The sequence below is a fragment of the Uloborus diversus genome, chromosome 1 (genome assembly GCF_026930045.1).
Source record: "Uloborus diversus isolate 005 chromosome 1, Udiv.v.3.1, whole genome shotgun sequence".
Lineage (NCBI taxonomy): Eukaryota > Metazoa > Arthropoda > Arachnida > Araneae > Uloboridae > Uloborus > Uloborus diversus.
In genome coordinates, this window is record NC_072731.1 from 53,184,111 (window position 1) to 53,211,425 (window position 27,315).

The 27,315-nt window shown below is 33.0% G+C and overlaps 1 protein-coding gene across 1 annotated transcript in view; it reads left to right on the plus strand.

Annotated features, from left to right (window-relative positions):
* LOC129221145 (alpha-catulin-like) overlaps window positions 1-27,315 on the plus strand; it is a 139,219-nt gene that overhangs the window by 90,754 nt on the left and 21,150 nt on the right. The window contains exons 7-11 of the mRNA XM_054855629.1: window positions 1,361-1,558; window positions 2,641-2,727; window positions 13,850-14,008; window positions 17,040-17,132; window positions 18,628-18,831. Of these exons, the coding sequence (XP_054711604.1) occupies window positions 1,361-1,558; window positions 2,641-2,727; window positions 13,850-14,008; window positions 17,040-17,132; window positions 18,628-18,831 (741 nt within the window). The remainder of the gene's footprint in view (window positions 1-1,360; window positions 1,559-2,640; window positions 2,728-13,849; window positions 14,009-17,039; window positions 17,133-18,627; window positions 18,832-27,315) is intronic.

A 27,315-nucleotide genomic window follows, 5' to 3' on the forward strand; every position in this document is an offset into this window, starting at 1 on the left:
ACTGCGACGTCCAGTGTTTTTGAATGGACAATTTTTAATGTCGCAAGTAGGATTCGTTCACTTTACCGTTTGAAATGTTATATTTCTAATGGCAGAGGTCAAGGCAACTCACTCAATAATATTAAACTTTTAAAAAGACATATTGTTCATCCAGAAATTTTACATATAATCTGAGTTTTGCAGCATCATTTCATTCGGGAAGCTTTCAATAATTGGAAAATTGGCGCTCTTCATCTATTGGCGTCATTTATTTGGCACCAATTGCAACGCGAGAAATGTTTTTTCTTTGCATACGCAAACAAAGAATAGGGAAATATAAACTGGCATACGATTACCACAAAACGGGGACTATCTACGAATGAAGTCCCGCTTTAAGGTGGGGTTCACGAAATAGTAACAGTTTGTGACAAGGGAGAGGAAAGCGATGGCATTTCATCGCTTTTGATGCAATGTGCAGAAACGTAAAAAATGAATTTCAATCTGCGCACCGATTAAAATAATTGTTAAAAAAATGTATTATTTATTTTCAAATCATTTAAAAAATGGCTAAAACCCATGTTTTTAAGTATGCTCTTTCAAAATAAATGCTTTTGAAATTTCAGAAACGACCCCATTACCGAAATATCCCCTTTCATCCATTTATTTTGAGAATAACAGACAAAAAGTAAAATTGGAATAAATTACTACTGTTTGGTATTGTTTGTACATATAAAAATTGCACGTTTGACCCGATAAGCAGTAAATATGAGTAAGAGTAGAAATAAAAATGTTGGAAACAGTTAAATTCATTCAAGTTTTCTCAAATATTCATTTACGAATATGGTCGAATTTTGACCACTGGGTAAACGCTAGTTTTTATAAAACAACAAGTGTGTAAAAACTCAGAGCTCGATATGGATGCTTTTATATTATAAAAGCCTGCTATGAAACATCAATTAAGGGACCGTCTATAAACGATGTCACGCTTTTTTTTCAACATATTTTGCCCCCCCCTCCCCATTTTGTCTCGGCGTCACCGTTTTTAACTTTTCTTTCGTCACATGACACATTATAATTCATAATCATATTGTTATTTTTTAAAAAACGCTATTATTTTAACAAAGATGTGTGATGTCACACTTCTTGTTACTCCCTCTCTTTCTCTTCTCCCAAACTATAACAGTTTCGTTAACCCCCTCCCATCTCAAAGCGGGACAGCATTTGTAGATTAAGCTTGAGAACGAGGATTGGTTTACTTGGTAACAGTATGTTTCCAGGTTCTTCATGCTACACCTTTCAAAAAGCTCAGTGATTTTCCACTGTATCCATCAAGGCGCTGCTGGTCATTAAACCATTCTCACGTTATTCTATTTCATTGCAGGATCACGTGGAGATGTGTCGGGTGACGCACGCCAGCCCCTCGGGCCTCCTGAGCAGTGCCTTGGACTCCGTAGTGGAGCGGTCGCAGGATTTCACAGACTCCGCCTACACCTCACACGAACACCGGGAGAGGATACTCCGGCTCTGTGACAGACTACGCATGGAGCTGCACCAGCTGCTGAGGGTGGGAACGCAACTCGTTAGTATACTTCCATCATCCTTAGCATGAACACCACTCGCTAGTATACTTGAATCATCGTTAGCATGAACCCAACTCGCTAGCATATTGTTCGCCTCTGAGAAGTTGCGCTATGGCCTTGAGCAAGTCCTTCAATGGGGAGCAAACAGTAAGAAGAGGAATTTTCATTTTCTCCGAATTGGGCTATCATCAAGCCTTTTGACCTTCAACCGCTTTTCCTTACCCTATTTCAGCAAATGGAATCGTTTAATCCGCCGGCCAACGGAGCTTAACTTGCCAGAAGTGGACAGTACGTACTACATCGTTAGTATACTTACACCATCGTTAGCATTAACGCATCGATAATATACTTAAATCACCCTTAGCACGAACATAGCTCGTTAGTATACTTACATCCTCCTTAGTAAGAACACAACTCGCTGGCATACTTACCTCATCGTAAGAATGCTCACAACACGTTGATATGCTTCCATCATAATTGGAAAGAACGCAACTCGTGAACAAAACTCGCTGGTATTCTTGCATCATCGTTAGTATAAGAACAACTCTTTAGTATACTTACATCGTCGTTAGTATGAGCATAGCTGTGTAAGTATATTTACATCATCGCTAGTTTGAAAACTGTTTATTCGTAAACGTAAATCATTCTCAGTAAGAAATAAGAACACAACTCGCTATTATAATTCCATCATCCGTATATGAACACAACTCGCTGGTTCACTTACATCTTCGTTAGTATGAGCACAACTCTTTGGGATACTTACATCGTCGCTAGTATGAACATAGGTTGTTAGTATACCTACATCATCCTTAGAAAGAACACAACTGGATGGCGTACTTCGTCATCCTTAGTAAGAACACAGCACGTTGATACACTTCCATTATAGTTAGTACGAACACAACTCGTTTATAAGCTTACATCATTCTTAGTATGAACACAACACGTTGGTATACTTCCATCATTGTTAGTATGAACACAACCCGTTGATATGCTTCCGTAATTATTAGTAAGCACACACTCGTTGATAGTCTTACATCATCCTTAGTATGAACTATGAATAATTTTTGTTTTATTTTTTCAGGAGCAACTTGGTCAAGCTTCACCAACGGAAGAAATGGAAGCGGCGATTCACGAAACGCTTAGAGCTGCTAAAGATTTGAAGCTACAGGTAGTTATTTTCTTACTCTAGTCTAAAAGTTGAGATATTACAATGCTGCGGTATTTTAAAAAAAACTTGCAGCATTAAGTTATATATATATATATATATATATATATATATATATATATATATATATATATATATATATATATATATATATAATATACAGGATGAGTTCGATCGAATCTGCCATACGAAAGGGATTGATAGAAGAGCCCAAGCGGAACATAGAACCACTCATCATCGTGTCCAATCCTTAACCGTAACTGAGTTATGGTAGACATAAGGAAAATGAGTTTTAAAAAAAAAAATCTGAGAAAACGACCAATTTCTGCGAGTCCTATTGAACCTACACACAAAATAAGTACATATTTGGAAAGAGCAAACTAAATCTTACAAAATGACACTTTTTCCATCAAGATAGTCGCATTTTACAACGAACTACAAGCTTGGAAACATTAAACACACTTAAAACTGAAATGGTGCCAAAGTTTTAAATCGACATTTTCAAAAACAACCACCTGAGCTACAATCGGTCAAATCTACGATAAACTGGCCCAATTCCCTAGCTTTCAGATGATACAACGGAAAATTACATTGGGCTTCAAGTTCAGCAGAAATTCAGGCTTTTGTTTTAAACAGTATAAAAATCTGCATTCGTTGAAAAAGGAAAACCAGCGAAGAGTCGCCTTTTTCTGCTTTGAATTTTCTGTTTCACATTAACATGTTGCTTTCTTTTTTTAAGAAAATGATAATTTTATGTTAAAATAATAGTTTTAACATTTTATTAAGTGAAAAAACAAAAACATAACAATAAGTAGAAATAAAAGAAAAATTTCTTTCCCGTGCTTTTCACAAAGGAAAAACCAATAATAAAAAAGTCACACTACCATCAATGAGTACATTGAGTCAACCTTCAAAATTAACAATAGATGCTGAAATTGGTCACCGCCACATCTAGTACATGCAATTGCCCTTTTGCGAACGGTAACAACCGTTGCTCTAAGTTAAATTTAATTTCTTAGCTTTACTACTGCTCCATCAAGCGGTTGCTCAATTCCTGCAAACTGGCTACTTATGTTTTGTAAGCTTCTTGTTTTACGAATCCCCTCCAAAAAAGAAGTCCACTGGAGTCAGGTCTGGTGATCTTCATGGCCAAGGAATGGGGACCGTACGATTATCTCATTGGGGATACTGTTTAGTCAGAAAATCGCGAACGGCATTTGAAGAATGTGTAGGGGCTCCATCGTGTTGGAAAATGATTTCTGCTCTCTATGGAACAGGAATAGCATCAAGTACGCCAGTCAAATTATGTGTAATGAACTCTAAATATTTGTTTCCTGTTAGGTTACCTCAAAACACAGACGGATCACTCCAAAATCAGTTAATCTCCGATTACGCTATGCCTAACATTTAAGCTGAATCAAATTTGGAACGATGAGCTTCGGATTAAAAAAGGATTATGTTTAGTATATTGACGCCAGTTATGCAAATTTATGATGCCCCCTCTAGTGAACAACAACTCATCTGTCAACAGTATCTTTCGTAGTAAATGGTGTTCTTCAATGTCTCGGGCTAGTAGCCATCTGCAAACTGTTACCCTCTTTTCGAAATCTGAATTGCGCAATTCTTGCTCTAGTGTGAAATAGTAACTTGTTTTGGTGCAATGTATTCATCACTTTACTTTGTGAAAGTCTATCTTCTCTAGCTATCGTGCGTGAACTCATACTTTGGATTTCCACTACTCGGTTCAGCACATACTCCTCAACATCGGCAGAACCATGATCTTGGCCCCTTTCCTGCTTCGGAGAGAGCGGAAATCATTGTAGGAATTCGTCTGTTCTTTTTAAATATGTACTTATTTTGTAGGTAGGTTTAGCAGGAATCTCAGAAATCGGTCGTTTTCTCAGAATTTTGTTTTTTTTTACTCATTTTTCTTATATCTACCATAACTCGGTTACTGTCAAGGATTGAACACGATGATGAGTGGTTCTATGCTCCGCTTGGGCTCTTCTATAACCCCCTTTCGTATGACAGATTCGATCGAACGCACCATGTATATATATATATATATATATATATATATATATATATATATATATATATATATATGTATATGTATATGTATATATATATATATATATATATATATATATATATATATATATATATATATATATATATATATATATATAATGTGTGTGTGTGTGTGTGTGTGTGTGTACCTTACAAATTCACAGTTTACGTCGGTTTATTTGCCAAGTTGGACACAGAGGTCCTTTAACACAGACGTCGGACAACGCAGGTAGTGATCATATTTTAAAAATAATTTAAATAAGGAAAAAAAATTTTTGATTCTGTCTCTTAGCTCTGGATATTTATTGAAAACAATAGCCTTGTATACCATACCTCGCTGAGGTTGAATATTAGATCGCCAGATTTCACCAACTTCTCTTTTTTATTTGATCAGTATTAGAAGAATCCTATGTTCTTAACTTTATGTTTTGCTAGCGGTGTCCGAACGGCTTTGCCTGTAGTAGAAAATTAAAAAGGTCATTTGGTTCGCCTGTGTATTCACAGTCAACATCTACTATACGTTAAGTTTTTTTTTTTTTTTTTCAAGATCTCTTCATAATTTTTGCAGATTTGAAAGCTCAGCAAGTGGCTCAACAGAAACCAGCAGAACTCTTAGAAATATTTTGAAAGAGGAAGAAGTTTCCCTTCGTTGCTTCAAACTCAAAATAAGACATTTTTCCAAACTTAAACTCGATAGAAAGAACATTGTAATTGCAATATTTCAATAATTCATTGAACATAAAAACTAAGAAAATAAAAGCAGATGACTTTTGCTGAACAGTTAAAATGTTTCAATTTAAGTTAAATACACCAGTAGCGGTCAGTGCTTCAGTAGTGGACACTTTAAGTTTTATGTTTGAAAAAATAGGATTCCAGGTCTCCCAATGGATTCAAAAGTGCATGAAATGTGCAGGAAGTATTTTAAATCCATTGGGGAACCTGGAATCCTATTTTTTTTCAAATGTGTACCTTGAAGTGGAAACTACTGAAGCACTACTAAGCATTGGCCACTACTGGTGTGTCGACCTTAAACTCTTTTTAATAAAAGAAAAGGATTTGTATCTCAAAAATCAGTACGTTTCACATTATGTTTAAAACAAAATAAAAGTTAAAAAGTAATGAAACAATCAAAGGGAGTAAAAGACGTAAATGTGGTAACATACAAAAGTTTATTTCCGTTTCTAAAAGGAATTTCTTGTATCTTACATCTTCTTTTACATCTTCCAATAATATATTAAATTTATGGAAAATTTTGGGGAAAACAACTTAATTTTTCAACAAAAAAAAAAAAACATTTTCAAAAAAAGAATGTTTTTTTTTTTTTTTTAAGTACCGCATGGTTTAAACCAACGTGGTTCAAACCAAACAACCCTGAGGCTAAGGAAGAACCAAATGCAATATGACAGCCGGGCCAGTCGTCACATCCAGAGACTGAAGCTTCGCACCATTGCTGCGGACACTCTCTGGTTTGCTTTATTTTTTCTAGCTGCCAATTCGTTGGCACTCTCAGCTTCAATGAGAGGACATCTACTTCCAGCTCAGATATTAACTATTCCAGAATGATGAATCCATAACAAGGGTGAAATTACAATCTCTGGATGTTAGAACTGCGCTGTTGGTAAATTGCATGTAGTCAAAATTCATTCAGTGCAAAAACTTGAGGGAAAGACCTTTTATGAACATAATAGCTTGCTTCCTTAACTTCGTACAAGAATGCAATGAGCCTAATTAATAACTATCCGAATACGTAAAATATATAAATCATGTTAAAGATATCATTCTTTCCTGTGAGACTATGACTACAAAACAAATGTGTTCGTGAAAGAAAACTTCGATACAATCAAACAACCAATTGAAATTACGAACAAAGCATCGTAAAAGGAGTTGAATTATTCATGAAAATGATATTGATGAGAGCTATGAAATCACACGACAAAGCTAATCAGAGAAGCAAACCTTCTTCTTCTTTTCTTCTAGAAATATTGCCAGTAAAAAAACTGAAAGAATTCCGTAAGTGAATTTGCAGAAGTAGAAAACTGTCATCAAATTTATTCAGCCCATATGCGTACACGCATAAAAATATGCGTTCAGATAAATATGTGCTTGCGGTTTTAAAATTTGATTTGTAGAATAAATTGCTAGTCTCGCGGTGTTGGAAAAAGAAAAAATAAATAAAAGCAGGTTTACCTTCACTCGGGAAAGATGTTGCAAAATTTGTGAAATAAAAAAGGATCTGTTGACAAGATTTTCGAGCAAAGAGAAATGTCGGCTATTTTGTATTCCGGAGAGAAAAAAATATGTTGGTGGATGTTTTTAAAAAGTGTTAACGGGGAGGAAATAAAAATTGAATTATGGAAGTATTTAGTTTTCAACTGACGATATAGAAGTTAGTATTTAAGAAGTAAAGTAAAACGACGAATTTCATGAAATGCAATGTAATTAATAATTTCTACATCCTTTTATTTATTTATGAATTTTTGTTTTTCTTCGTTTTCATTTTATTTTCTTGCTTTATTTTTTTAACCTTTAAAATATTTGTAAATTAAGTTTATTTTATCTACGTTGGGTGTATATTCGGTACGTAATATAAATCAGATTTAGTAAATGATACACATGAGAGAAAAATATGAAAGTTTCATTGAAGTTTTGTGCTTATATTATGTTTAGGATAAAGTACATAAAATTGGCAAAAAATATAGTTTTGTAAGAACTTTAAAGTAATTGGAGCTTTATATATGATAAAATAATAAAGAATACTTTTCAAACGGGTCAGAGTTTTAACCAAATCTATATTTTTAACTCCGTTTACAATAAGGATCTGGTTTTGAAACCTTATATTGCAGCAAAGGGTCAAGCGGCTCTTGAAACGTTTAAGAGAAGTTAAAATATATAATAACAGTATTTTAGTCATTCAAAACCCAATAAGGTTGCTTACATTGCTGGAAACTTACCTATCTTTTTACATTTTTAATAGAATAAACATATTCTTTTTTTTATCAAAGCTTTTTTTTTCTTTAGTTATGAAAGCGTATAATTTATCTCGATGCTTTGTTTAGTGTACAAAGTGTAGTTTAATATGGACTAAAATTTAAAAAGTTGAAAATGAATGTTAAATACAATAAAACTGAGAAGCTAAGTCTTTTAGGGGTATAACACAAAAGTGCAAAGAGTCAAAAATATTATTAATTAACAAAACTTTTCTCATAGATTAGTTATCAAATGGCATTAAATTCATTTACTTATCCTGAATGTCAAGTTCAAATTGCGAAAATAACCTGATTTGTTTTATTAACCCTCTACACACAAAGGAAGGTGGTTATACGTTTGATGTATCTGTATCTGTGTGTCTATTTGTGGTACTCTAGCGCTTAAACGGATGGACCGATTTTGAAAAAAAAAATGTTCGAAAGGAGAGTTGATCGAGAGTATTCTTAGCTAGGTTGCATCTTTGGATGACATTAATTAACGGAAATATTAATTTAAAACCTCTAAAAGGTTTTTCGCGATTTTTACAGTGAAAACATAGTTAAAAATTTTACAATTTAATACCAAAATAAAAAGAATTTTTCCGCGTCTCATAGAATGTGTTTGGAACTTCCATGTTTAAAAAAATTTGAATTGTAACGTTTTTTAAAGCAGATTTTAATAACGGCTAAGCCTTTATTCACGCGATCGATAACCGAATTCATTGTTGGCTGACAAGGAAATAAAACGCAATTGAAAAGATGTCCCGTGCGTTACGCACGCTAAGTTTTTTTATTTTATTCAAGTAACTGTTAATTAAATATGGTATTAACTGTTATGCTTTGATAGTATATTAAAGCATGTATTATTTCCCAACAGCATTATTTTTGAAGGCTTTGGTTAGCTGAAAAAAATATAAAAAACTTGACGTTGCGCACGGGACATTTTTTCGAGAATCGCCCAATAATTTTACATTTTTATCTGTTGCCAGTTTCTATTTATTAGCAAACAAAATACTTGACATTGCTTTTTAATAATATAAGGCTTTTAAAAAGATTTTCCCTCTTGATTCTACAGTTGCGTCTCAGTCTGGGTTTTTTAAACATTTTAATTTTGTCGTTGCTAGTAATGCATGAACTGAACACTTACTTAATCTCAAACACGTTTCGGAACTTATCAATTATGTCGAATCAGTCATTCGTAATTGTTAAATTCAATCATCGCAGTTCAAAACTTTCTTCGGCTCTTTGTGAAAGCAAGGCTTATTGAACATTCCTAGCACAAAATTTTGATGATTATAATGAAGTAGCTATACTTAATTCTAATCATTGGTGAGTCGTACATTTAATCGATAGGACGCAATAATTACACGTTCGTGAAAGATTTTCATTTAAGTTGCTCCATTTATTATGCTTCAAAACCCTTTATGTCCAACCAAAAGGGTGGGATAGCTGCAGCAAGCATTGAAACTATTCTTGAGGACCAAATAATATGAGATTAGAGTTTACGTAACTTGTGGAGTACTAAACCAATTTGGAAATTTTTTTGCGCCAAAATAGTTTTAGTTTCATGAAAGGCTAAACGCTTCTTTGGGTGCTTCGTTTTGAAGGAACGTCAAAAGCTGGAAAAATTAGTTGAGTTGACATCTCTTTTATATGATTATCACTTTTTGGTGTATTTTGTTATCCAAATTTAAATACATCACCACTTTAATAACTTGTCACTCCTTTTTCTAGAACAATGGTCTATAGTGGAAAAACGATAAGATTCCGGACCCATCAAAAATTGGAGTAGAAGTACATATTAGTAGACATAATCCAAATCGAATGAAAATTATAGCAAAATGTCAAGTGTTAAAACTCAATTGTTAAATACAACCCGGTAATCAAGCATAGCAAATTGTGGAATATGAAGTTGGTGAATACAGAAGAAAATCTTTTGATCGTTTGCAAATTTCCTTAAGTCGCTTTTTATTGAATTATTAAAAATATCACCGCAGGAACAAGTTAAAAAAAAAAAAAAAAAACAATCTAATAAATAAAAGCGTTTTGTTAAGTATGAAGGCATATATTGATTAGATTATTTAGTAAAATATTTTAATATTTAAATTAATTCAAAAATATACTCACTAGCGTTTTAATAATAACCATAATAGGAGCAATCTTTCTATTTCAAGTAATTTTTAAATATATAATTTCATAACCAAATCAGTGTTTGCATATTGTACATATTTATATGTCTGGTTTCTTTTGCTCCAAGTTATAATACCAGATTTGCTCAATTCCCGGGTTAAGAAGCATATAAACACCAGAAATCAGAAATTCTTACATAAAATCATTCATCCATTTTGATAGCAAACTATGGATGATTGCCGAGAATATCCGAGTTTGAACCATTTAGGTGAAAACGCCTCAAATCACTACGTTTATTTTTAATTGATAAAGCTTCATTTGAGTAGATAATTGGAAGGACATTTATTTATCTAGATGGATCATTTATATATGTGGGCTTCATAATTTCACAACATCTGAATTTCATAGCCTAATCAAATTTAATGTCTCGGATGAACTAAGCCATATGTCTTACTATCTTCAAATCAGAAGGATTTGAAGGAGGAATAATGGTGGCGCTAAAGTGGAGATAATGAAGATTATAGAAAAGCTGATTTTCATTATTTGTCATGGGACTGCTCTTTGAAGCTATTACCTTAATAATTTACAAAGTGAGGTTTACTTCATCTCCTTAATTCTATGTAGATTACTTAACTAGCGCCAAAATTCTGTTAGAATTTTCTTTATTTTAACAAGATTCAGGGATCTTTTTTTAATACTTTCTTTTCCTACTGGATTTGAGAAAATATTATTATTCAAGGGGAATTTTATTTAATTTTACGAGTTGCAGTTTTTTGAGAGTGATTTTTTCATCAACTTTTAACTCAAACTACTGCTTTTCAAGCAAACATCAGAATTTCAATCTTGACCCAAATGGCGTGCAGCTCTTCCTGTTGTGCACTCAATTTCCTTTAATGCAATTGTACGTTCTTAGTACAACAGCAAATTCTGTTCATAAGTTTCTCAAATCAAAATGCAAGACACTGAATCTACTGTTGCGGATCTATTGCACAAACCAGAATTTTGACCTGACTGACTCGTGCCAAGCACTCCCGCTCGACAGCAGGTATTCAGATATCTGGTTTTTCAAGTGTATTTTTTCGAGTAACAGTCAAAATTGTTTGTTTTTCACTGATAGCGGTGAAAAAATCTTTCAAATGTCAGACTTATGGAGTTTGATGAAGTATAATAGTATGGCGTACCCACAAAATGATATATATTATACTCCGATTTACCATAACGATTTACCACAAAAACTTTATTTTCTGGTCCGAGGTAGGATCAATTCTATGACCTTCGAGTCATTCGCACGACGCTCTTACGAACTTATGAGCCCCCGTTTCGGGATGATATACGCTAAAGCAATGTGAAGTAAACCAGCAAAATAAATCGAAATTAATGCCTCTATTTTGTAAAAATATTTTGGAAAAGTTATTCTTTGATTTACCATGTAAAAGTTTATATTTTGTGTCCTGATTTTTACAAAAATAGAACTGTAGCTTAGCATCCTGCAATAAGTTTAGATTGGGATTGGGATTCTTGGGCATTTGGATTAGAATTCTGCTGAAGAAAATAAGTGATTAAAACAACCTTCTTCTTCTTCTTTTTTTTTTCGTCCTTGGCGCAGGGTTCGTTGATTTAAATCAGCTTGATTTAAATCACGATCAAAATCATGATTTAAATCAAGTGATTTTTTTTAAACTATTGATTTAAATCAATTGATTTCAATCAAGTGATTTTTTTTCACAAAATCATTGATTAAAACCCGTTAATTTTATTTTTATGAATTAATTAATCATTTTTAGAATGTGCTGAACTACATTCAACTATACTGCCTTATTAAACTAGCTTTAACTGACAAAACTACATAGATGCCTGTTTCTTTGTGTGTAACAGATTTTCAGAATCTTGCAATATTGCTCTTGTCCCAAAATTAGTTCAGAACAAAATAAAAATTTGCAGTGTTTCTTACATCATGAATAATATAGTTGAGAAAAGTAATTGTTCAACATAATATTTTACACTAAAAATGTACATGGTGACCTTATCTTTAGCAAAACATGAAACAAAATCACATCTTATCTAAACATAACATATTTATAAATCTTAAAAACTTTTTGAATACATAGGGAATTGAATATACATACATAGAGAACTTATCCTAATTTTAAGCTGAGCTAAATGAATTCATTAGTTCAGATTAATTTTTTATTGGGTTTTTTGAATTTTCCATTCCAATTGAACAATTGAATCCATTTTGTAACTTTTATTCACTTTAAACTGAAAAACATAGAAAACTGCCTAATTTTAAGAAATTTTGTTCTAAAACATGCGACAGTTATAATTCTAGGAAAAGTGGTATCACCGTCTCCTAAAATTATAGCTGAAGGAGTGTGGTTGTAGCTGGGAAGGAGGGAGGGGGGAAGGTAAAGGTGTAATTTGAATAGTGCATTTGTATATCAAAACTGCTCTACTCATGCCTAGTATTCGAAAATAGCTACTGCCATGAAATGAAAATAGCCAATCATTGAATTTATGTTATAAATGTAAAGTAATTAATATTTACAAAGTATTGAAAATTTCAAAAAAATCTGATTTAAATTTAAAAAATCCGACTTTATTTATTTATTTATTTATTTTTAAATCAAAAAAATCACGAACCCAGGTCCCTGGAGACTGGAGTTCACGAACTTCGCATTATTATAACGACGCTCTAACCAACTTACCCAATGGAGTGCTATATATTAACGCAATACGTAATTTAAAAAAAGAAAAAAAAAACTTTTAGACAAAACTTAGAAAATGAGAATTGTCGGTTTGTTTTTGTCGAAAGCGGTGAATATAATCTTTTAAACGATGCCTTAATTCTGAAGTTGATAAAGCGTAGAGGAAGTTAAGGTGATCCCATGAAAAAGCACTTTTGAGAAATAACCTCAGAGAAAGACTGCTTCCAAAACTTGCGTTTTTCCGTTTGTGCATTGTATGTAGAAGCCTATTCTGCATCGAGCCATGTGTGAAACGTAATTCTTTTTTAAAAAATTCCTTTTCAATTTTTTACCGTGGTTGAAAGATCACTCGTCCAATCTCCTCCATGCTCCAGAAAAGTGCTTCCTCTCAACTGTAAAATTACCATTGTGTGATTTACGTCCATCTGGCTCTGAGATAAAACATATTTTGTGAGCTGTAGGCACAGTACCCGATTTTGTCAAGTTTAACTTAAACATTATGTGCTGTTTGACGTCGTTGTTATCTTTAAACTTCCTTTGTTTCTTTTTGTTATCTTTTTCTCTTAATAAAAGATAATTCTTTACTTGTAAACGTTGCTAATATATTGTTTCCCATGTAAAATATTCCAAAAATAGCCTAGTTAATTAAAAAAAAGCACTACGAATCCACATCACATGTCAAATGTACCACTTTTACTTTTTTTCAAAAAATTAAAATTTTGCTAAGGTTAAGGGAGAGTAAATTTGAATTTCATAGTGGTATTACTTGAAATTCATAGTGTATGACTCATAGTGTAACTATAGGGAGAAACAGTTTTCTAAAATTTTTAGAACTGGTAAGTCAAAAAAAAAAAAAAAAAAAGCAGGGCTCCATATTACCATCCATTATTTAACTGTTTGTGGTAACTCTAGATGATGTTTAGTTCTGAGAATTCGTTCGTTGGTCTTAATTTTGATCATTTTCAAAAATAGCCTACACAAACTTCGCACTGATAATTTCATTTGGCTAGTTATAATTTTAGAAGATCATAAGTATGCTTCTATTCGGGCACATTAATGTAAAGTGAGAGATTATAAAAAAAAAAAAGAAAGAAAACCATATATGATCTGTTAGTGATCCTTAATTCAAGAATGTCAACTTCAAGACCTTGTTCAATTCTGTAAGTTAAAGATAACAATCAAACTTTAAAATATTTCACTTTTCTTTATTTTAAATTTATTTAACTCTTTTTTTCAATGTTTTTTTCCTTTCAGTTACAGACGACAGCGCTAGAACAAGCAGAAGATCTTTTAAAGTACATTGACAAATCAACACTACTAAACAGGTTGAAGCATGCCTCCATCACTGGGGACCACGCAAGACTGGAAGAATTTAGTGAGAGGTTTAGTGAACAATCAGACCATCTGCAAGAGGTAAGTCTTTAATACATGCGATCGAACCAACTAATGCAAGCCAACTAAAGCAAAAAAAAAAAAAAAAAAAACCGTTTGCAAAAATGGTTGGAAACTCAAATAATATAGTTCAAACAATACCGGGAATGCTCAGAAACGATGTTATCTCAAATTCAATGCCGAAAGTAATCCTTGAGCTGAATAAAGCAGAATGGTTGATTCAGTTTAAATGTACTAATGCAAAATCCTGCACTGGGCTATACTCAAGCAAAATATTTGCAATAATAACAATTTGATTTGTATTTTTAAACTTCAGAAAAGAAACAATTTGAATAAAAATTGTCAAATTATTTAGAAACCTATGAAACTTTAAATTTGTAGTAGGTTTTTTTTTTTTTTTTTTTTTCAATTAAAAACCGAAAAAAAAAGAAAAACAATTTTAGGAAGCATTATTCAAAATAAGATTTCAAGGGTAGAAAACAAGAAGCACAAAAACAAGGGCTAAAACACTCGTACGATGTGTACAGTGGCTTCATCAGTCAAATTGTCGTAAACCCATTCGTGGACAGATTTTTTGAATTCACAAATTTCGTTTTCTTCTATATGAATGATTTTATGGAGATTTTTATTCGTTTTACTTACTATTGTACGACTAAACGAAATTATGGTATGTATTTTTTAATACGTTTATACAAAGCTGCTAAAAAGCTGCTCAAGCCCGCATGACATTTTTTCTTCTTTTTCTTTCCCTCTCCCAAAGGGTTATCCATCCCTGCCATAGCCACCGTGATTTTGAACATTGTACAGATAGAGTATTTTCTCTACTACTAAAATGAAACGGACTTAATATTATTACTTAATTATGTTTTGTTTGTTTTAGAAATCGCTTGAAAAATTTCGTAGAACATAAAACACTACTCACAAATAAGAGAACTATTTAAGACTTTAACCGATATTATGTGCCTCGTATTTGGCCAAAAAAAAAAAAGTCGATACTTAAGAGAGTGGGTCAAACATTGGTGAACCACAATTCTTTTCCGACGCTTTAGTGAAAAGCTTAAAACTTTCTTAGTTGTAGAATCATTTACTTTTTTAAAAGGTTGACTGTTTCTTCACTAATCAAATAAAGTTTAGCTTTTATTTACTCTTTTGATATCTTTTAAAATTGATCACAAATTAGAAGGCAGAGATCACGAAGAGTTCTCCTCGCTAAATAACTTTTGTCCACATAAGAATGGGAGATTGCAAAATATTTTGTTAAAAGATGGGGTGGAATTTAATCTTACTTGAATAATAGGCACATAAAGTTAATTTATTATACAAACATATTAACAAGTTTTGATTCTTAAAAAACAGAAAATGACGGAGAGAGAGGAGAGAAGAAAAATCAATTGCTACACACACACACCGTAAAACTGTACAACTTTAGACCACTTTATGTGTATTTTCTAAATATTTTCTTCATTCTTTGCCAAAAAAGGTTGAGAATTTAATCATACACTACCATACATCTCAGCTGTAGAGTGATACTTCAAAAAAAATTCTAATTTATACACAAAGGAAGGGGGAATTTTTTGTATAGTGGTATAAAGTTTGCATATGGTGGTGACAACTTCATATCACCTCATATTTTCCTAGATATGCAACGCTAAACCGCTCCGGTCTACAGTTACAATGCATAGATCGTTTTGTTCCAATCTCGTACATGCAAAAATTTATTTAAAAAAAATTTTTGTACTTACTTTTTCCGATTTATAATTTTTTAATACTTTTTTCGGTCATTTTAAGGTTTTTTTAAATAAAATCAATTGTGAAAAAACACAATATTTTATTCAGATATATAAATATAAACGTAAGATAGTTTGAAAAAGCAATTAGTAGGTACCTACACCTGGATTTTATTTATCTGTTTTTTTACAAGGACATTTTTGTTTATCTTTTTTTACAGGGGCTTGATACAAATTTTGTCCCTATTGGGTAGGTTTCTTCGTTGTCACTTTTTTTTTTTTTTTGTACCAAATGACATCGAGGGAATGAAGTCAACACCAAAATTTATTCTTTTTTGCCTTCCTTGTTGAAATTTGGTTGCTCCTGAATTCTTGGCTCACCTTTTCCATCAGTTCTGGCGAATATTTGAGGTAAGGACAGCCGCCTATCTTCTTTCTTTTCCCTGGATTCATATCTAAAACCAAAAAAAAAAAAAAAATCCCTAATAACTAAAAAACTGTTCAAGAAATCTTAGCTGCTGAAAATTGTTCGCAAAATATTTACAAACGATAGTAAAACTGAGTGGTCTAAAGTTGCAACTCGAATTCCCGTATTTTGTTTACTCCGAAACGACAAATAAACAAAGCAACATCAGGATTCGCCCATAAGGCTAAACCATATTAGATGCCTAAGTAATAAAGTGACCTAACATACCCCCCCCCCCCTAAATTAACCTTCAGAGAAATCAATCGGTAAAAATCGGTTTCGAAGGAGACTTTGAGAGCTGAAGCAAAATTTTCAAAAAACCTCCCAACACAAATGATTGTTGACACGAGATTAATAACACTGGAGCTTGGGGTAAACAACATGAACTTCGCTGGACAACACTTGCGAACCTACTGAACTTTTTTTAAAGACTTAAGCTTTGTTTCAACGACCACTACATGGCACATACTACCAGATTCCTTCAATGGTTTTAAGTTGCAACACTGTTCTTAAAGTTGAACGGTTTTACGGTAGTTTTTTGCACTTAACAAAACTAGTATGTGAAAAATTATTTGATTTAACTTAACGTGTAAGAGAAATCCCCAATATTTAACTTTTAATTGAAATGCAAGGAATTCGTGGAGGATTCTGAAACGCGTAGTGGACATTCATATGTCAGTCACTTAACACCAAGTTTTCTGACCTGACTTGTCAATGGCATCAGATAGTTTCACACAAAGTTTGTTTTTTATGCACTTTTCTGATGTTTAACTCACTTCAAAACTCCATTGCAGGAAACAAATTACAATGTTATGACACCTCGTCGATTGTCAAAAAATATAAAGTGTTTGTTTTGTAGGTGTGTAAACTCCTACACCATGTAGCCAGTGCAGAATCAGTCCAAGTCTTGTCGAAGAACACGGAAGCTTGCCTTCAAGTTTACGGACCACAGGTACGAAGAAGATATATTTTCAATGGTTAAGGAATTAAATGACATCGACATTTTCACAAAGTCCAAAACTCCTTGATGTCTCTATTCATATTTTAATATCAGCTGATCACAATGCTAAAACTAATCCTGATAACTTGTTATCGATGTCAAATCTTAATTTTTAGCCCCGATTGCATTCTTTTTTATTCAGCATTAAAAAAACTGCAGATTTTTTAAACATTTTTTTTTCGTCTTTGACCACTTAAACTTTTCTTTTATATCCAAAGACAACTTCACATTTTTGTGCATTTATTACTTTTTACTTCATAAAAAATGGTTAGTTATTTATTCATGCTAAAATTTAAAAAGATTTATCATTGGGCTCGATGACCGTGGGATTGCTACAGCATTACATCATTGCAGGTCGAACAAAAAATTATTGCCTTAAAAGTCCACAAAACGAGAGAAAAATAAAAGTAATGAACATAGCACAGCAACATTTTGACTGAGATAGAAATTAATCTGAATACTCATTGAGCTTATACTTTTCTTCTTCGCTAATAAATCTGACCTAAATAGACTTGCGTGTTTCACAGAGTAGTGGATTTACAGGTTTGTGGGCTTCTTAGAGACGAATCGAACTACATCAATTATTTTCATATGTGTTATTGGGTCCCTTTCAGACCCCTAGGTCATGGAGGCTCCTCGCAATAGGGAAGTTTTCGATTTTTCAATTTTATTTTTATATGACAGAGTAACATGTATGAACATCATAGGTGAAAAAATTTTTGCGATACGATAAGTAGTTTTTTTTAAATTAATTTTTAAAGTTCAAGCGCTTATGACGTCAAATGGCATAGGAAGTGACATCATGCGCTCTTCCGATAGGGGAGAAGCCGAAAGTCACGCATTCCACTTCGAAGATGAAACGTAAAAGGCTTATCTCTTCGCATTTAACTCCTCGCGTTTCTGGACTCTCATCCTCTCGGAAATATTCGAATATCATCATTGATGTTACATGAGGAAGATTATTTAGATTGTGCTTTAACGAATCCGGTCTTCATAGTGTGTTCAAAAGGATTATTGAATTTCTAAAAAAGAAAAATATCAGCGCGCTCAAAATGTCCGTAGCGAAAACAAGGGATCTTCGGCGGAAGGCTGCCCATTCGCGCCCTGTGACGTAGGCTCGTGACGTTTCAGAAGAGCGCACTTTTGACCGTGGATTCTTAAAATTTCATTCAAAATCAACCACGGTGTTTTAAAATTCGGCGATGTTGAATTTTTTAGTTTTGAGGGTCAATTAACAATATCCAATAGCCAAAATATGAACATTTAATAGGTTGCAACTTCCCTATTGTGTCGTGGCAAATCCGCCACTGACATCACAATTGAAATTTAATCTCAAAATATTTTATTTTTAACCAATGACCTTACTACAGTTTTTTTGTTGAGTGTCCTCGTATTGTCTAGGTATTCTTCGATCGAATAATGTTCCATTCTGGTTCATTATGTTTAGGTGCTGAGTGCGTGTCACACTCTTTTCCTCCATCCTTCGAGCAAGGTGGCGCGCGAAAACGTCGAAGTGTTTATGGACGTCTGGAAGGCCTTAGACCAAGACGTCACTGCCTTGTCTGCAGAAGTGACGGAGCTCTGCAGGAACGCTGGTAAAGCTGAAAAAACAAGCTATCCGGTGTCCAACCCGATCGCCGTAGACGTCACCGTAAGCAAAAAAAGATGTTTTTAAACTTAAATTTTCAGAACAGTGCGCAAAGCTGGAAACATTTGGGTGGGTAACTTAAAGTAAAAGACGTTCGACTTGATTTTTATCAAGAATATATTTTTCTCTAATCATCAAACTATCCCTACAATGTTAACACGAAATGTGTATGTCTTTATGAAAACATATGCATTTCTATTCATACGATAAAATTAAGTATTTCATAAAAATATATCATTAAAGATATATCATTAAACTCATGATGTATTCTTTTAAAAGAGAGCACACTAGCAGTTCTAAATAGTCGCTTGTTCGTAAATGTCATATAACTCTCCATTTTGCTTTAGATTTAGTGAACAGTTATTTAAACTTAGTTTTCATAATTAAATGAGGTGTCATAAATACCACGATTTAAGGGATTACGTTTTTTTCCTTTTTTCTTTCTTTAAAAAACACGAAATGCAAAAATATTATCAAAATTGACAAACACAGATACATAACTTTAAACAAATCTTCTAACACTTCTATTCGCTATTCCCTTCATGATGTTTTAGGATTATCGTGCTGCAGTCATCGCATGGCGCACTCTAGAAGGAAATCTTCTCACACTAAAAGAACTTATGAGTTTTTATGCATTGGTTCACAAGCAGAAATAAGTACGCGCGCTTTCTATAAACAGCTAAAGACTGCAACTTCTGCATAAGAGTATTTGAATTATTACCAAGCGTAAACTCATTCTTTTGCCTTGCTCATTGGACAATATTTATGTTCTCCCCTAGGCTATTAAACTTAACCTTCCGCTCATGCTCACGCGTTTCCGAAAACCCCACATGAAAATGGTAAAGAACTCTTCGGCTGTCGGGCAGTCGAAACAAGAAGCCAATACGAGAAGCTGCATTCCGCTGTAATTTAATACAGTATTCACAGCTTCACATCGCCTCTACATAGAGCGGTGTACATTATCATTTTAATACCAGCCATGTTCTGTATATCTCCAGCAGTATTGCAGCGCTGTGTGCTGTATAGTATCGCACAGCAGCAGGCAGGCAACTTCCCGCATTGCACCCTTTTTTCGACTGCCCTACATAGTGCACTCTTCCACCTTGACGTTTCGTATTGCGACACGTAATCAATAGCAAATGCTTTTATATTCGGCAACTGTAACTCTCTTCAATATTTGGCCACACATTTTCTGATTACTCTATACTGTTTTTATTTGTAAGTATAAATGTAGCATTGTGAATAGCATTTAATAAAAAAAAAAAAACATCCTAATCCATTTTTTCTCATGCAATCGATGCACGAATTTTTCTTACACCGTCCTACGCACATGTGAACATGATCAAAATCCACTCTATTGAATCATGCGTGTCTTACAGGTACACCTTCAAACTTGAAAAAGTAATTAATTTTCAAAATTATTGCAGAAATTGAAATTCAAAGTATGAAGCTAATTTCTGCAATTACTACGAATATAGTTATTTGAAAATAAATATTTTTTTTCCAGAGGGTGCCGCAATCTCATCAGTCTCCAAGCAACACAAACAATCATAACACTACACCCAAAAGTATAGTGACAGCCAATCAGCTATCGGTTCCAGGGCAACCAACAACGTTGGATGCGGAGGTAAACTTCTCTGTATTTAAAATAACTTTGTTATTTTTTTCCACAAAAATGCTTTTAGGAACTTTGAAAAGTAAATACGATTGTAATTACTGACTTTCTGGGAACTTGCACCATATTTCGCCAATCCTCCTCAACCCATACCACTGTCTGAGGTCTCCTTTTCATGTTTAATTTCATGAATTCAATGTCATTTCCATGCCTTCCGGTACGAGATAAGTTATTTATTTTAGGATGATAAAAAACGGCAGAACGTTGCAAGAATGTATTAGCCTTTGCTATATATTTGACGGATTTGGTGCATAAGCATTTCACTAAATACTGCACAAATTGAGTTTTGCAACGATAGATTTTCAACCTCTAATACTCTACAAGTTTCAGAAATGCAAAGAATCCTTTGTTTTCAATCCATTCCTTGATTAATCTTCAAAATTAGATAAAGGAGAAAGATGGATTTCGCCAAGTTGTTTGCGCCGGTATGTAGAGTGAGAAAACAAATATGAAATTCCGTTACAACGAATACCAATACAACGAAATTTCCTTTTCAACGAACTACATTTTCAGTCCCTATATAATTTCGATTACATTACTTGAATTCCATTACAACGAAATTCCCGTTACAACGAACAAAGCTTGCGGTCCCTTGAAGTTCGTTGTAACGGGATTTCACTGTATTGTTTACATTGCAACAAACTCAATAATGTTATTTCAGTAGCCGAGTGTTTTCCAGCGATCTCAAAGACAAATCAAGAAGTCCAAGGATTTTTCACTAGTTAAACTAGCTAAAAATGTGCAGTAACTTTTATTTTTAGTCATCACCAAGGAATACCTGAAAATAAAATGTTAAATTAAAAAATTACGAATGAAACGTAGGGTAAAATATTTCAAGGGTAATATGGAAAACTAAAAAACGGAATCAGTAACTTTTTATTTAAACTATGGTAAAAAAATAAATGAACCATTTAATACTGTTTTAACTACCCTTGAAGTTGATAGATTTTTAGTTTATAACAGAAGTTATAAATTATGTAGGAGAATATAGGGCAGAGTGAAATGGTTAAATTTGCTTACTTTTTTTTTTTTTTTTTCAAAATGAACAAATTAGAAATTTGTTCTGAAAATTACGGTACATGAAGAAACAACACTATATTTTATAATAAAACTTGCACTGAAACATTATTTTTTATTTTTGACAGTAAATTTGTACCTTAAAAAAATGGTGGAAATTGTTTCCTCCTTTTTTTCATGGGGCAAAGTGAAAAATAAAATATTTTTCTTATGAAATATTTTCTGTTCAATTGTTGAAGATATTTTTGATCGAATAAATGAGTTAATAAAAAATGAATGAAGAAATGAACATAAAATGAAACAATAAACGAATAAATAAATATATAAATAAATAATACAAGGGAAAATTAAATGAATGAATAATATAGCGAATGAAGAAAAATATATGAGGGAATGAATGAACAAATATGTAAGTAAATTTTTAAAAGAAAGAATGTCAATGGAACAACTAATTAACTAATACGTAAATGATTTTATAAATGATTGAATAAGTAAACGAAATGGACTATATTTCACTTTGCCCCATCCACTTTGCCCCGTATGCACTTGACTAACTGTACAAAGCATTTGAAACACTAATAAGTTTAACATTAAGCAAATAAATTCTGCAGCGTGTATTAATAGGTCTGAATAAATATTTAAAATATTAATAACAATAACTTTATCATTTAATAATAACCGAAATCATTTTTGGCTTTCAGCAAAATATATTACAAAATGAGTATCAATTTTTAAAAATGGCTTGTATTATCTTGTTCTTTGATTTTCAGAGGTAAGTTTTTCTTGACTAGAAGACACTACATGCATTACACATAGTTAAAATATCACTAAGCAGGTAGCACTAAAAGCAGAGTAAATATTTGAACATTTCACTTTGCCCCATATTCCCCTATTTAAAAATTCCCATGATATGAATTCCCATGATATCGAATATTTCAAATATAGCTTTTTTAATAACTTTCGGATGTTTTTGCAGCATGTAAGAGTTTTTCACATTATAAATGCCTGTTTAACAATATCATTGCTATCGGAGAAGATTTAGAACAATTTTTGAAAGTTTCCCAGCATTTATGTTTTTTTAGCAGTTTTTACTGTAATGGTGTGGTTTCCTTCCGTCAAAAGTACTACTTTTAGTCATTGAAATGGATAGAAGAGCAAAAAAAAAAAAAAAACATGGACCCAGAAAATACTTTCATTTTCCCAACAGTTTTTTTAAATTATTTTTTTTTAAATGTTCGTATTTTCAAACAAGTTGTGGTCTTGATGACGTCACAATGATGCACTTTGCCGCATCTTTTTACTACGTTTCCATGTTATGATAATCGAGCAGCGAATTAAAATTGCACTATACGCTTGCTATCAACCAAATCGTTGCCAATAAACGTGAGTAAAGATGAGAATTAAATATTTTGCACTGTGAATGGCAACACTGAATGGCATTTCATCATTTGTGATGTCATTGGCAGAAGCCGTAAACAATAAAAGCGCTGCGATTTAAGTTTTTTTTTTTTTTTTTTTAATATTAAACGAAAACAAATTTATCAAAAAATGGTCATATCCTATGTTTTTAAGCATGCTCTTTCAGAAAATAATACTTTTAAAATTTTGGAAATGATCTCATTCTGGTGTAAAATCCGCTGCTGATGCTGCCATGAGTTACGGGGCTAAATTGTTCGGCATTGGCTGGAGCTTTGCACACCTCAATTTAGCTTTCTACTTATGCATCTTCAAAAGCAGCGCTTATATCCTCCAAAGAATTCAGAAGCGTCCCGAGCATGAAGTCGGTTAATAATTTACTAGTTAATTCTCATGACTATGCAAAGAATATTAAGATTTTTGTGCAATAAAACATCTCAGACATCAAGATAATTTCGCTATTTGGATTCTTGAATAGTTATAAAATGTCAGCAAGTGCAAACTATCACACGGAAAATATGGCTAATAATTCGAATAGTTCGAGCCCAAAGTAGGAAATAAATCCACCCTTGTAAGGATTTAGGTGCCTTTTCTTTCTTTTTTTTTACTTTCTTTCTCATTCTGAACTGTTATTTTTCAACTTTAGATTTGACTAATTCGTCCACAAAACAAAATAGTATTTCGGAAACAAAAATCCTTCTTTTAATTTGTAGTTCAAAGGTCGCCTCGAGAATCTGCGAAGTCGCGCTCTTTCTACTTCCAAGAATTTAAAAACTGGTCCTTAGATCTAACAGAAGCAAATCATATTTATTAGGTCTGGAGTGGAATTGTTGCTTGGTACTTTGCTAGTCAACGACCGGACACTTATACCAGACTAAACAGACCAAACACAAGGTACCCTGTGAATCACTGGGAGACTTATAGTTTAAAATGGATTTTGAGCTTTGAACATGATCTGAAAAATGCTATATCAATCAATCTATCTCATTAATGTTCATATTTCTACCAGGATTCAGACTTGACCGAATGGCGTTAAAGTCTTCTGCTCTACCGTCAATGTTACTGGAAGTTACGAAAGTTAATTCAGTGCAATTGATGTAATGTAATTAGACGAAAGCAAAGGCATCAAAAGGGAGGATATGTAATTAGTATGGCGCATAATATCATAATATCATAAATAGTAGAGAACGATGAAATATTACAGATTACAACAAATGCCTCTGAAAGCATTATAGTTTTAAAATGCTAGTTGACTGCTGTTAAAATGTAAGATAAAAGAATTTCGTGAGAGAGGGAAGATAGAAGAATTTCATGAGAGAGGGAACTAAAAATTTCAAGCAGCCTAAACATATGAAAATAGGAGTATTGGAATGTGGGGCAAAGTGACTAGCTCTGGTGACTAAGCGTTTTCAAAATAAAGAAATTGGAAATTTGATTTGAAAATTACAGTACACAAAGAAAGAACATTGTGTTTTATAATAAAACTTGCGTTGAAACTGTGTTTTTTATTTTAGGTAGTTAATTTCACCTTCAAAAAATAGTGGATTTTTTTTTTCATGGGGGGGAAAAGTGAAAAAAAAAAAATCCCAAATGAAACATGTTCTTGTCGATTATAGAAAATATTTTTGATTAAATTAATCAGTAAATAAAAGTTTGAATGAATAAATGAAAACATATTAAAACAATAAACGAATAATTAAGTTAATATAAAGAAAAAAACGAGTGAGTAAAAGAGTCAATGAACAAGAAAAAAAAGTGAATGAAAGAATAAATAAGAGAATTACTAAACGAAGGAATGTAATTGAATTAATTAACAAATGAACACATTGAGTGAGTAAACGAAATAAACTATTTCACTTTGCTCCGCATGTACTTGACTAATTGCACAAAATATTTAAAATACAAATAAGCTTAATATCAACTAAATAAATACTACACCAAACCACCAAATGTTAGAAGTTCTCAATTAATATCTAACATGCCAATAACAAGAACTTTATAATCTTTTTTTAACAATAATTATTTTTGACTTAATACAATATATTACGGTATGTGAGTGTCAGTTTTTGAAAATTGTCTGAATTATCATATGCTGTAATTTTTGGAGGACTTTTTTTTCCTGGCTGGAATGTACTACATGTGCTACTACATAGTTAAAATATTACCAGATAGGTGGCACTAAATGCAGATTAAATATTTCGCCATTTCGCTTTCCCCCACATTCCCCCCCCCCCACACACACACTTTGCAACATTAACGCAGCAGAAGCTTTACTGCAATAATTGACGATATACCTATACATATATCAATGATACTCTTTCATGAATCTCTCATTTGCCACAGTTTTCCAATTAACATCTTGGTTTTAAACTATTCTTAAATTCAATGCTGTACATTCTTTAAATCTTGTGATGGCTGTTTTGGATATTTAAGTTCTTCCATTGGCAATTCAAAATGTTCTTTTTATTTCGAACTCTTAATATTTGCACATGAATTGCTTCTTGTAGTTGAAAGAATCGTTTTCACGGTGCCGTCCGAATGAAAAGATTTCTTCGAAACAAAAGCAAAGAGCGGAGATCGATACCTTGAGCACCAATTTAAATAAATTAATCGCCTAAGTGTGATTAGGATAGACGATATTGGGGAAGGAATAACTTTTATGGTTCATTTACATTGCATCGAGTTGTTTCATTTTCCGCACAAGGTACCGACTTTTATATCCTTTAACTGGCAACGACATTTTAATCGACATGGTTACGTGACAATTTAAGAATATTTCTGTGCACTCTGGAAATGGTTATCGCTTGGGGAAAACATTTAAAGGTTCGCGTTTCTTTGTATGCTATCCAGCCTCAAGGCAGTATTTGTTTTATCTTTTGGAAAGGGAGCTGCCGAATGTGTGATAAATTTAATACCTTTAAGTATGGAAGTTCTACAAAAACGCCATTTCGAACTGACCGGGGCAATTTGTTTTTAATTTGAATAAATGAAAGTCAAAATAAAAAGTACGTTCGTAATTGAAAAAGAATGTATTTTATTTTCGGCATCAGGTTTTTAAAATTAATTTGCATTTATATGCATACTGCATTTTTCGAAAATACTGATTAGTCTGGAGTAGGGAATCGCTCTTCGACTCTTTATGGATCTTTTCAATCTTTCATTTTTTTTGTCTTTATGTTCCCCCAAAAAATGATAAAAAAATAAAATGTTCCATTTCTTGTTTTACATACTGATTGCTTTTGCTTTCTAATTAATTACTTGTTATGCATTTACTATTTATTTAATCTTTCATAGTATATTGAAAAATCTCTACTATTTTTCTTATCAGTTCATTCCATTGCATTTAGCGCCGTACTCAGACGTCGAACGACGCTTTTAAATGTAGGCAATTGTTTTGAAACGTTGACTCTGTTTCTGGTTTTGATTTGTTATTCTCGACTTCAGAAGTAGTTTTGAATTTCAACTACACTGGTGTAAGAAATTAAGAGAAGTTTCAGATTTGGTCAATTATTTTCAGAACCACTGGACTGATTTCAATGAAATTTGATATGTACATACATTAAAACAATACAAACCAAATAGCCATCTAAAGTTTAAAATACACACGCATGGTCATAAAAACCGCTCGTTATAGTCGAATGGTATAAAACAGCGGTTGCAAAATTAAACAAAAAAAAATGGGTTAGTAGGGGATATAATCCCCTGTAACAGACAAATAGGCCTCGCAGTGTGACTCCTTACTTGAAATGAAGCAGTTTATGGGATCCTGAGGCAATTTTTTCCACTCGTTCAACAACGCTATACTCAGGCTGGGGAGGGTCCCCGGAGGGGTAGCGTCCCAGACATGCTGTATAGGATTGGAGTCTAGAGATCTGCTTGGCCAATCTATCCTGTGAATATCCTTCCGTTCAGGAAATTCGTCGACCAGAAGAACTCTATGTGGTCTTGTGTAAACATCCATTAAAAGTAACTCAGGGCTAACACAGCGCCCCTCAAGAGGTGGGCTTAGAGCTCCAAGATTACATCCCTATACCTCACAATTGTAACAGAGACTCGCTCAAAGACATGGAATGGGCGTGCAGCCATCCAACATGATGCCTGTCCAGACCGTCAAACCATAATGGTCGATTTCGTGGTCATTGGAGGGCAGGTAATGACTCCCGGTTCAGCTTAACCGATTATTATTGACTTACGTTCATTGGATAGAAGCAGGAACCCACTACCTACCCTCCAATATGCGCGAAATCGACCATTATGACGGTAGTGGTTTGACGGTCTGAACAGGCATCATGTTGGGTGGCCGCACACCCCTCCATGTCTTTGAGAGAGACTCTTTGACAGTTGCGAGGAATAGAGATGTGGTCTTGGAGCCCTATGCT